General features: G+C 43.4%; 1 protein-coding gene across 1 annotated transcript in view; it reads right to left on the bottom strand.

Moving 5' to 3' along the window:
* SLC22A23 (solute carrier family 22 member 23) overlaps positions 1-13268 on the bottom strand; it is a 108393-nt gene that overhangs the window by 30903 nt on the left and 64222 nt on the right. The window contains exon 4 of the mRNA XM_041475357.1: positions 3917-4085. Coding sequence (XP_041331291.1) covers positions 3917-4085 — 169 coding nt within the window. The remainder of the gene's footprint in view (positions 1-3916; positions 4086-13268) is intronic.

Consider the following 13268-nt stretch of genomic DNA (forward strand, 5'->3'; position numbering starts at 1 on the left):
AAGAGGAAAACAGGTTAGGGCTGCCTCCAATTTTCTGTTAGAGGATGAACTGGTAGAGTTTTAATTGCTCATTTAACCACTCAGAAGCCACGCAATTATTTCAAAATACAGAAGAATAACTTATGAAACAAAAAAGGGGGAAAATAGATTCAGAATGTGCAAATTTATGATATTTTCTTTTACCCTGATTCACAAATCATAGAGCAAATATCCTACCACATGGAAATATGACACATTGGAATTTTATAACATATTACGGGTGCTCTGTCCATTAATATAACCTGAAAGAAATGAGAGGAAGAGGCAGCACTGTCTGCAATAGACATTTGATGCCAAGAAGGGAGTGAATGAGATGAGCAGCTCACACATGGTAATTAAGAGCAAAGAAAGAAAACAGCTGACAGAAGTAATTTGGGTTCTCTTTTAAAGACAGATAAAAGAGAAGAATTACTTAGGATAATAAGCTTCCCTGACTAAAGATAATATTTTGTTAGTTGCCTTAAAAACATATACATGCATAGAGTTAAAAAAGTTCATTTTCCATCCAATTGTTTCTTACAAGTGCTGATATTAACCAGATTAATGAGCTTAACTGGTCACTCTCCCTTTTTTTTTCCAAATGAGTTTATTTTAATACAAAAGAAATACATAGCTCTTGGAACAAACCCCCCAAACCTCCCATACTTCTATAGACACAAAAACTTCAGATCTCACTCTGGTTTTTTTTCATGTTAAGACCTCGATTTTACTACTCTTCCAAAAGACCTTATTAAAAAAAAAAAATAATTGTACCTGGTGAACAATTTGAACCTGGTGAGCCAATGCATGCACTCCTTCCTGCTGACCTTTGGTTTTCAGTATTTTCCTCGCACAGCTGGCTGATAGTCTGCTACCTCCTCCATCAGGAAGGAAAGGGCCATGCTTTCACAGTCATGGAAAGAACAGGGGGTGGGGTAGGGTTAAACTTTCATCTCCTGTTCCACAGCTGCTGCTGCTTGGGAGAGGAGAGGAGGATGACTGGAAGGCACACTGGGGAAAAAAGATATTAAGTTTGAGACATCCTAAGAAGAGAGAAGAATCCTTGATGAAGACCAGGAAGGTACCACATGTAGCTGGAAGGAGAACTGTGATTCTGTGCAGATGGGTGGAAAATGGATGCCCATGGAAAGGCTGTAATGTGTTGTCAATTAGGGGGTCTGCCTCAGGTCGACAAACACAGTTATTGCAACTTTGTGTCTTGGTGCAAGTAAATCCTATGTAAAACACCAGAAAAGAACCAGCCACCTCTTCTATTTCTTCAGTTTTGGTTAGAGTGAAGGAGGATTTTATTTCAAATTATTGATGCCTTTACTGACATTCATGGCATCCTGTCTGGAGCTTCCTTTGTTCAAGGGAGAAGAAATAAGGTCTCTGTATAGCTGGAGTTCCCCTTCCCTTAAGGCTCTAATACCCACACACACTTGAAAGGAGTCTAACTTCTATTAAATTATCTTTATATACATGCCACAAACCCCTGTGCCCATATCTAACTTACATGGGTGCCTTTCTGCCCTTCCAGAATTACCTAAGAGCCCTGTAGGAGTATCTGCTCCATACTTTTGTATCCAAGCCCATACTTTTGCATCCAAGCCCATCCCTCCCAGACAAATCTGCTGCCTCCCCTTTTTCCCCCATTCATGCCCAGCTTCCCAATCCACTCAGCCATGCATCTCCTGGGGACTGTGTAGCCTGCCATGTGCATGTGGCCAACACAAGAACAAAACCATAGGTGGGAAGAGGGCTAAGTCCCAGTCTGGAGGGGCAAACAGTGCTCTCACAGCAGGAGATGGAAGTAAAGGGAGTACAGAGGAAGGAGGAGGTAGTGCAGGGGCTATTTGCAGCATCTGTGGACTCACTGCTTTGGGTACATGATAGGGAATTAGCAAGTAGTGCAGTTTCCCAGTTCTTTTATTACCAATCAGTTAGTTTTCTTCCTTTATCTGTAACACCCGCTGCGGGTCCATGTTCCATTTGGAAGGAAAGAAAGAGATAATAAAATGGTAACACTTCCCAGAGAATATGCAACAGATGGAAGCGAAAAGCCTAAGAGAAAAGTACATACTGTACCGACAATATAATTGAAGAGGCATCCCAACCAAGGTTCATTTCTGCAAATGCAAAAACCCTGGGCAACACAAATCCTGATCCTCTGGCTATTACCACTACTTCTCAAGCTGCTATGCTCCACAATATATAAGGGGGACTTATTTGCTTGGTTAGCCTGCCCTGTCCAGCTAAAAAGCCACAGAGTTCCTGCAGATTACAGAATAAATTTTAGTATTTCCTGTCTCTTTCAGTGTCACTCAGGAACGACCTCTCAACAGGAATGTGTGAGGCTATGCCAAGGCCCCATGAAAGATGTGTGGCCACCAGAAGACTGCTGAGGGATGTCTGCTCTCTATGCCATCCCCCATGTTCATTAGGCATCTCCATACTACTGTCCCATTCTTTTCCAACTACTGTACCATACTTTTGGACACAAATGTCTGTAAATATTCTGTTTGATATTGTGTTTTATCTAGTGGTGGACATCAGGTATTCCTGCTGGCAGCCATTACTATGAAGCTTGGAGCAGACCAGCATGTGTATAACATACAGCAGGTAAGGGAGAGAAGAAGAGAATCACAGATTAACAAAACCCCTCTTCATTATTCATCAAGATTAACACTGTTAATCAAGAGGAGGCTATTTAAATGCTGCATGTTTGAATACAGGGGTAACCTCCCACCCCTGCTGTAATTATCTTGCAAGGGACTTGTAACTCTCCTGAGTGTACATTTTGCCCATGTTGAGGCATGTCTGCTTTGGGAATAAGCAGTAAAATCCCCACTGAAGGTTACCACCATCAACACAGGAGGGCTCTGTAAAAAGTTAATAGAAAAATAGAACTGTTACATACTCTAACAAGTTTTTACATGTTGTAACTTGTCAGGCATTACAACTAGCAGCCTAGCTCACCATGGTACTTAACAAGCTTGGTCCTGCACAGAGTAGTGGCCATTTTCCTCATTTTTCTCAGTGTACAATAATGAAATATTTTAGACTTGTTAGTGTTCTTATTGTTACGGTTTTGTACAACACTACTCTCATAAGCCTCTGCTGTCTTATGCCACCACTGCGTGTCACTATTAAGACAGAACAACAAAGACAGATTTTTTGGAATGCTTATAAAGTCATGGTGGAGATGGACCTGGCACTATTCCCAAGGTGGAAGCCATCCTACTTCTCTCAGATAGCTGTACCAACACCACAGTGCCACAGGCACAGAGGAGTGGGACCGGGTGGGAGTGGGGAATTCCTTACAGGAACAATCCCAAGCCACTGCCTGGCACAGACCAGCCACCTTCATGCTTCAGCATAGCATGTGCTAATTTGGGCAAAATCAAGTCTAGTTCAGGGCTGACTACCTCATGCATACAAAACATCCAAGTGTGCTTGTTCCAGGGCTGACAGATGTTATTTGTAACTTTTCTTGGATCAAAGAAACCAACAGTGTCAGTCCAGAACCACAACATAGGTATTAAGGGAAAATATAGCCATGCAGTCACAATCTGACAACAACCAGGCTGGGATGCATCCTCTCAAGAACTATTTTAGTCCTTAAACGGGACGTGACAACCAGAATAATAACAAAGTACAACTTCACCTCAGTGAAAGGGAACTGTCTCCCAAGTGCCCACTGTGTTGCAGGGTGTAGCACATGTGCAGGAGATTATAAAGTTATTATTTCTTATTTCAAAGTCAAGCTTTGCACAAGGTGAATGGAAGAGCAAAGGGAAAGGCTCCTATGTATTGTGAAGCACACACACTTCCCGACATTGGAACATCTCCCAAGTCCAACATCAGGAGCTCGTTGGCAGGAGGAAGAAATACTTACACCCAGTAAAACAGCATCAGCAGGAAGGGACAGATGATGACTGCCTGGAGGACCTGCCAGTCCCTGCAGAGGGCAGCCAGCCCTGGCATGAGGAACTGCCCCGCCATCTCGATGAAGCTCGCCACCATGGTGATCATGAACCGGTGCCCGGGAGGACAGAGCTCTATCCCTGAAACACAGAGTACACAGACAATCAGCCCCCAACAGCAAAGACACCCCCAGAGCATCTCTAAGAAACTTAAAGGGAGTTCATGTCCTACAGGAGCTCTGGTCAAAGCTATGCAGAATCAAGTAAGTTTTGCTTCCTCCCATATTTAGGCTCTAGAGAAGCCCATTAACAGCTGTCTGTGGTGCAAACATTGCAACTTCCATATGCCTGTTGTATCCTCACTGCCAGGCTTCCTTCAGTCTCTGCCTAGAGAAGTATTTTACTTAACAATAAGGTGTTTATTTTTAAAAGGGAATGTATGGTGAAACACAAGCCAAAGATCTTGGGTCATGGTTTTTCACACTTCTCAGAAACACCTCCTGCCTTTCCAAACAGTTTGCTGGGAGGCGGAAGAGCACAGCTCTCAGCAGGATTCAGGCACCCAGCTCAAATGGGATGCCACCTGCCCACAGCTTAATATGCTCTGACTCAGCCAATTCCAAGCTGGATTTTGCTGAGCGTGTTGTTTCTGGGTTTGCTTTTCCCAATAGCTTATCTTGGTCAACTTTCAAACAGGCCAACCTCCCATCTGTCTCATCCTGCCTTCCATCCTTCCTTTTGCTGCGAGGCAATTTACCACCATCAGTGGTATCTTTGGTTGCCTCAGCTGTCTTGTGACAAGTGAGTAGATAAAACTCAGTTCACTAGATCAAATGTTTCCTTAAACCCTGAATTCTGGCTAACTTCATTCAGTCAGAAGATGAATTTGTCAGAATCACAGACTAACAACAAAATTTTAAAAAGTCACAGAAGAAATAGCAAACAAAAATGCAAACAAAATGCAAATAAAAAATGGGACTGGCTTGTGGAAATTTTTTCACCAGTAGGATTATAATAGAAGCCTCTAGATCATATTTCCCATTTGCCCACATTCACTTGCACAGACTAATACTTTAGCTCAATAAACCTGCCACAAATGTTGTGTAGCACTTATTGGAATGCTGATACAGAAAGAGGCCTGTAAACATTTGTGATATGTTGCTGTCAGCATTGTTGCTTTTCTATGGGGTGTTTCCTGTGGTGGTTTTAAATTAGAATTTAATGGTTATTAAAAATTTAACAGAAAAGCTTTAAGAAAATAGGAAGAGATGACAGCTGCTCCTTCATTCACTCTCTAACTTGCAGTTTGCATTTATCACTGTAACACAGATTTAAAGTAACTGACCGGGAACAAGCTTGTATATCAAATGCAGGATTAAACACCACACATTTTGTTCCCTGTCTTTTCAGCCAACACAAAAACTACCAATGGATTTTTGCCAATAAAAAAGGAAACTGTATCTGTTGTCAAGCAGCCCAAATTTTCATTAACCTAACCACAAACACAGCAGCTTTGGAAATGAAAAGGGGAGAAAAAGCTCTCAAAGACTCTCACATGCTATAAAAGGCTTTTACATTTTAATTTGGTAAAAAAGATTAAAACGCAGAGCTCCTTATGACATTAATATGGTTTCATTCTTACTAATGAAGTATCCCAAGCCTAGGAATTTTTTGTTGTTCTATGCAAAGAGGTCACTTCCGTTTTATTTCTCTAATCTCCAAATATAAAGTGCTTCTGTTTGTTTTTCTAAACCTTAAAGTAACAGCTACTCACACTGCAATATTCCTTCATTAAGTACAAGGTCGAGTTTTGTTGCTATAGAAACAGGAAGTCTGCATTAGATATGTAAGGCTTTAGCATTTCAATTGCATTGCTCAGGTTAGTATCAGGTAAAAATAAAAATAACCGAGATATCAACTTTTATATAAAGTCAGGAAGCAGTGACCAAATAATAAAAGTATATTTTATTAAGTCACTGGTGCACAGTAAAAAAACTCTGCATGCAGCAGTTATTCATTGCATAGAAAGGAAATAGCTTCAGAGATTGTTTAGCATCTATTTTCTTCTCTGGATTATCACATGCATATGATCAGTTTCTGCCCTTTTCTCTAAAAAAGCTGGAGATGACAAGAAAATAATCCCTCCTCTAGCTGGGTGATTGTGACTTTTAAGCAACACCAGCAGCATATGAAACACCACATCTCTGTTGAAATGCTTTACATATTAGGACAGCCTACTGACTTTGCAACATATTTGGCTTCAATTTTATACGACAAAAGATTCAGCACTGCAGTTTTTAGCAAGAATATCTCAGTGAACCCTTTCCCAGGTCTGCAGCAAAGCCACCCTCCGCAGCAGCCTTGCCCTAGCAGCAGGACAGGCACCCAGCTGATGCTCACACTGAGGCCTCTGCGGCTGCAACAATTTCCACCCGGTTCATATGACAAAAACACCAACTCAGACAAAACCACTACAAGACTGAGAGCAGCTTTACGCACCCATGGCAAATCGAGCAAGCAACCTTCAGCTCCTGGAATCAATGAAAAGTTTCCATCTCTATTACTTTGTGGAGCATGGAGCAAACCCTCGTCATGCACACTAATCACGGAAATTATCATCAATACCAAAAACTCCCAGATACATCCATTTGCTCTACTTGGGAAATTTTGTGTGGGCAAGGAGACATGCATATGAAGATTTTGCCTCCTTGCCCAGCATTCCTACTCTATGCAGCTCAGTCAGAGCAGCAGATCCAGCTCAGAGACCTAATTTCCCCAAGGCCCAGGCAAGCGATCCTATGGGCAAGTTGAAACCTTCATGGAAAACTGTCCTGCAGCACTCGGGCAGTGAGATCAGGCGTGCTCAGGACACATGGGACAGATGCTCACAATCAATAGGCACTCAGCAACAGTGCACAAACAAACTGGACCCAGACAACCCCTAAGGCAAAACTGGTCCCAGCCTGAGGGCAGCTGTCTTACCTCAGGTGTGACCCAGACCTGGGCCCCACGGGCATCCCAGGGCACTGAACACATGAGACATGCACAGTGAATTGCACCTCTAGCTGGGAAATGTGGAAACCAGGTCCTGGCGCCACACATGTTATGCCACGAGCACTCAGGCTTGCTGGGGTGTGAGTGAGGGGGCCACTGAAGAAGCTCTGCGGCACCCTGGGCATCAGCAGAGAGACATGGTAAAACCGCAGGTCAGACAACAGCTTAACCATGCCAATAGAACAGGCACTGGTGACAAGTGACAAGGACTTTACATCAGAAAGGGCAAAATGTCTTTGCTAACAACTTCTCTCCCTGGCACTGGGATGGACAAACTGGGCTGGTATCCTTTACAACAGGTTTTCAGGCAACCTCTTCTGAAAAGAAGATGGGAAAGTGAGATAAAATCACTGCAAGTATGCCACAGCCTGACATCTGAAATGCCGTCCTCTCCCCTTTCCAACTGGTTTTTCTCTCCCGTCCTCTCCACCTGCAGCAGAAGGAGCAGCCTAGGAACATACAGACAGGACACCAGGGAGAACTGCAGTGTCACTGGTTAACATCAGCTCATGTAGCCACAGAGCATGGCCCTGCATAGCCCACCTCCTCCAAATGCCACCAGGCAAGCTGTCACTGCCATGGAGGGACTAAGATCTACATTCTGTCCTTTCTCACTCGATCTTGCACTTGCACACTGGCAACAATCTGTTTCAGATTTCAGAAACCCTCTCGTTTTTCTTAGAAGGCTGACATTTATTCTCAGAATATTTGCTCAAGGATGAAAGGCAAATACTTCTATTTAAAAAAAAATAAAGAAGTTAAGTCATTTGCAAATAGCACATCAAGAGGAAAAAGAGGCTACATTGCACTGCTTGAACAACTCTCTAGCATTCACTCACCCATCTCCAGACCCAAAACACAAAGCAATTCTTGTTCTGCAGCCCAAGTTTTAGCTCCATCTGAAACCACAAGGTAGCAGCTTTTTGTGCCTTTCCAGTGTTGTCTCCCTGCCTAGTTTCCATTTGTAAGCCACCAAGACTGTAATTATATAGGAGTATCCCTTGGAGAAAATGGCCAAGACAAAGCACCTGCTGGCCAACAGCATTCACACTGAAAAAAATCCCCAAGGAGACTGTCTGATTCTAGATTCATGCTCACAGTTGCATATTATATTAAAAAAACCCCAACAAAACAAAATCCTCCAGTTTCTGTCAGCTTCCCCCATATTACTGCACACCCAATACTTTTAATTCCTTCCATCTTAGCACCCCTCTGAGATGTCCCTCTTCTTCAAAAGGGAGGGAAAAAATGAGACTCAGGAGAAAAAACACTCATAATTTGAGAAGGATTCTCTGGCAACATAGCTTTAGGTGTAAAATGTGGGACCCCAGAAATTCCCAGTGGCAGTAACAGCCTACAGCACCAAGGCTGTGTTTGCCTCAGCCCCAGCAGTTGCTCTGCTCAGCCAAAAGTCCAGCGCAGGATGTGACCTTGAGAAAGAATTTTGCATTTGGACTCTGCTTTTCATCAGAGCACAAAAGGAAAGAAAAAAACCTCGAAGAGTATTTAGTTTCCCAAGCTGTTCAGCACCTCCAGCACGTCCCACCACCTCCGTGCTCCCTGAGGTCACCCTTTTGGCACGATGAGCTCTGCCACCTCCGTCACAGTGATCTTGAAGACTGCTGGGAGGTGACCCTGTCCCTGCTGCTGCTGTGTTTCCTAATTCCCACCAAGCTCTCTCAAACCTCTGGGACCTTGTCTTCCTCCATCACTCTCTGTGGGATTTGCCCTCTGCTGTAAACAAATTGTCTCACTGGATTCTCCTAGAATAACACGGCCTCCAAGCTAGCTTTTGGCTAGCTGACCAGATAAAATTGCAGCAAAAACTATCAATAATTCCCAGACAAGTTTGCAGCTGGCTGCTAGGGGGACAGGAAAATAAAATCCAACATATCTTTTTATATACACAAATTTGCCCTTGGTTACTAGACACAAACTTCTAAGAGCTGCAAGCCCTACTCATGGGCAACGTACACTTCTCATCTCTCAGTCAGCACACTTCTGATTCAGTCCTGGCTGAAATGGCCTAGGCTAAGCCAACACTCACTCCTGCATGAATTTAGACAAGGAGCACATCATCTTGATTGCCTTTGCTGTCACCAGAAGGAAAGAAGCATCACGTGTAAATACAGTTTATTAGGGAACAGCAAATGAAGTAACTTGTGGAAGTAAAGGTTATCACACACACGGCAGTGCACAGACAAACGCCAATTGATGTAAGCACAGGACAGAGACAGAGTGAAAGGGAAGGAAAAATCTAATTTCCTCTCTGGAGAAATCCAATCCACTGCCAAGAAAAGAGAACAGTAATAGACTGAACCTCCAATGGCAGAGTAATAGTATTATTTTCCCCTAACAGCACGTCAGGACAGAAGTTATTCTAAAATACACCTGTGAACTGACACAGGTGCTCCTTCAAAGGTACTTTTCTACACATCAATTTTGTGAGAGTTCTTTTAAACAGATGCTAGCCCACCATTTAATTAACACATTCAATATGTGTCAAATCAGTCGCCTGAGCACTGACATAAGCTGAGCTGACGGAGCTGTCAGGCTGGCACCAGGGCAGGCAGCCAGCACAACACCTCACCAGATGTGCAGCAGCACACTTAATTTCTGACCTCAATGGATTGCCTGGATCTACTCTATGGAGCTATCTTGATAGGGAAATATCTAATCAGAACAGAATTCTTTATTATCTAAACTAATTCAGATGACCATTTGATATACAAAGACCAGGATAGTGCCAAAACTGATGCCAGGCAAAATACCCTTTAGATATACTGTGAAGCCTCACAGAGTGGCATAGCATGAAAAAAGTAAATATAGCTACGCCTCTCATGCAAAATCCAACTAAAAAACATGGTGTAACCTTCCCTCTCTTTACTTTCCACATGCCTGACTTGCTCCTGTATGGCACAAATGAGTAACACACCATCCCTATTTCAGGCCTGGTACTGCTCCACTGCATCAGGGTATTTTAGGAGATCTTCTCTGAGCTGCAGACAGTCTGTAGCTACCCACAGGTTGAGGGTTTGGACCACAAGCATGGAGCCAGGTTGGATTTAATGCAGGGTGTTTATCTTCATTAACTCAGTTGCAGAAGCTGTGGACTTCCCAGGCACAATGTAAATGTAGCAGAGCAGGGCAGGGCAGGGCAAGGCAGGGCAGGGCTGACCTCGGCTCCTGCAGGGACAGGAGACCCTGAGCAGAAGCTGCCTGACCAGTGTGTGGGATGCAGATATGTCTGCAACCATACCCTGCATGCAAGCTGTCACCCAGGGAGCATGAGTGGCAGGGAAAGAAGCACGTGTCATTCCTCCGTTAATCCCATGGCATCTGCATTTGGCAAGTTTTACATTGCACAAGACAAACAACATCTTACAAAACAGATGGCTGACTGCATAAGAAACCTTTAATACACCATGCTGCCTGCCATATACAAAGTAATAAACCCAAAGAAATGTTAAATCACATTTGAGGTGCTGCAGTTGCCATCTATCCTACTTCCAGAGGAAAGCAGCAGCAGCATCTCTGCAGCTCCCAGCCGACACTGACTTTTGGTGACAGTTCCTGGATGTGAATAACAGCATTCTGAAACAACATGAGGAGAAGGCCCCTAGAAACCTAAACAGCAGTGACAAGGAGCATGAGAAATGGGTAGATAGAGAACATACTAATTTCAGTATAAAGATGACTTAATTTAAATGCAATTAAAAAGTGATTAAAAAGCTTTACTATGACATATGTTTTTATGTATGTTAACTGACATCTATAAAAAAAATTCTCTGCCACCTCCAGTCTAAAATTTCCTACCCCCCTGAAGATATTCTCCAAACCCATGCAAATATTTGATTATTTCTGAAAAAAACCTGAGATTGCACAGAAATATTTGGGACTCTTTCTTGTTCCAAAAAGGTGGCTCTCTCTAAAGGAACTGCACAATTGGTCACAGCAATGCTTTGCAAACCTAACACCTCTGCCGTTCACAACAGCTGGCACCTTTTCTCTTTGCAGGATCTAAATCATTATTGACATCTTTTTGACAGGAGTGTGTATGAGAGGAGCTGAAACAAAAACTGATGTGAGATGTATCAGAGGAGCTCATTTTCTTTCATGCTTTAGTTGAAAGGGATCTGCATCTGTATTTGTTAGCGAATTTTTAACAATATTGTAGCAATTTAAAATAAGAACAGAGAAGAAATTCAATAGCTGGAAATCTGCACTTCTCCTAATTTATCAACTGGCAAACAATATTCCAACAGCAGCTGTTTCAAAAGCTCAATTTGTAACCTCCAGATGGATGATGGTCCTCAAAGAAGCAGGAACAAAGAAATAACAGCATAACACCCTCTTTCAGGTCTATTAAATGCTTCCCAGCTCACTGAGACAGCAGGGCAGCCCCTCTCTCTGCAAGCAGTGATCCCACATGAGGTGCTCCTCCAAGGAGGATTTTTTCACCATTACCATCATGCTGTTGGATGAAGGGAATAGATGCACTGAGCCCTGGATTTGAGCACATTGTCAGCAGAACTGCAATTGCTAACAAGAATTTGACCCGGGAGACTTGAGTTGGTTGCAGCCTGGCTTATCAAACAGAAGAGACAAGCATGGAAGAAAACTAAATGGAGGACCAAGAAATGTACTTGGTGGTTTTTAGGTCATAATAAAGCTTTGCCTGCCCTGCACCCCCTCCCTCTGATCAAAGGGAGACAGCTTGTCTAAAGCACCTCACATCCAGAGGCACAACCCCTGGAAAGCATCTTGCTCCTTTCACTTGTGTCAACTCCATAACAAGCCCTACATGGGACTACATGCACAGAGTCTGAGCAAACATTGGGTGCTGTTTATTAAACTGTATTAAAATAAATACAATTGTAACCCCATACATGTGCATATATAAAAACATACACACATATTTATGGATATAACCGGATATAACTGGATATAATCCCTGTTAATATAACGCGACTATAACCGTAAAGGCAAAAGCCCCTAGCTCCTGTTCCTCCCCCGATCCCCCTGTGATGTCAGAAGCAATCAGTGGAAATTAGGGTGATGCCCTGAAAAACCCATCCCACCTCAGGGACCTAAATTGCTCAGGTGGCATCAGCAGGTTGGAGAGATCCTGGAACACGGCAGCACCGAGGGCCAGCAGAAGTGCAGGCGATTTAATCCAAAGCAATTAGCGAGCCTCTTTGTGAAGGGCTGTCATACATTTGGCCCCCAGGGCAGCCTCGTTTTTAAAGATTTATGCCACACACTCTGGATAGATATTTAATGAGCGCCGTGAAAGGGGAACTGCGGGGATGCAGAGCCAATGAGCTGCTGTGGTTTGGGTGCTCTAAGCAGCACATGCATTCACTGGAGAAGGAGGTGCCACTCAGAATAAGGGGTGACTTTTGCATTAATAATTCTCTGGCTCCAAGGCTCAGCATTAATCCTGACACAAGTCTGGGGAAGGCAAAGGCAGGCAGACAGAACTGGGACACCCACCCAACAAGAGAGAGCCATGCCAAACACCGCACACAGCCACTGTGCCTGAATAAGGACAGGCAGGAAGCCCCTGCTCAGATCTCCTCTAATTTTAAGCCCATAAGGATACAAAAAGAAAAATGAGGCTGTGGTAATGCATAGATGGTGAGAAAACTTCTCCTGATATAAAAGTAGATGGTGCACAGTTAGAAGGAGTACAGATATTTTTTTTCCTCTTCCATTTCCCAATGAGCTTTTATCTTCCAAGTAACATTTCCATAAGGAAAGAAAAAATATATTCTAGGGAAAAAAGAGGAAAGACCAGCGAAGATTTCCTTTTGGTCAATTGATTTTAAAGTGAAAAAGATATGACATCCAACCATGGGGGAAAACCTGCTTCCTGAAGCAATGAAAATTCTATTTTTCATTCAAAATCAAGTCTTCAGTATCTGGTTACAGGCTTTTATTCCTTATGTTAAATGCATGATCCCTGTGCTGCAGAGAACACTTTCCACCACTCTGCACATACAGAGTGCTCTGTACGGTGAGGTCTGCTCGTGGCTGGTTGGTGAGCAGTTCTGCAGCTCAGAGTGTGATCCAATGGGCTCAGTGATGGTGCACAAAACTTGTCAGGGAAAGAGCATTCCCTTTCCAGCCCTCTCCAAGCACATCACATCAAGCCAAGGGTAACTCAGCAGGTTAGCACCTGCCGGTGCACACACACAAAGGTGAGCACAGTGGAACATCCCTCACTGTGCTGTTGTCACATACAACATAAAAGGACCTTAGCATTGC

This window comes from Pyrgilauda ruficollis, unplaced genomic scaffold, assembly GCF_017590135.1.
Source record: "Pyrgilauda ruficollis isolate IOZ18807 unplaced genomic scaffold, ASM1759013v1 scaffold35, whole genome shotgun sequence".
Lineage (NCBI taxonomy): Eukaryota > Metazoa > Chordata > Aves > Passeriformes > Passeridae > Pyrgilauda > Pyrgilauda ruficollis.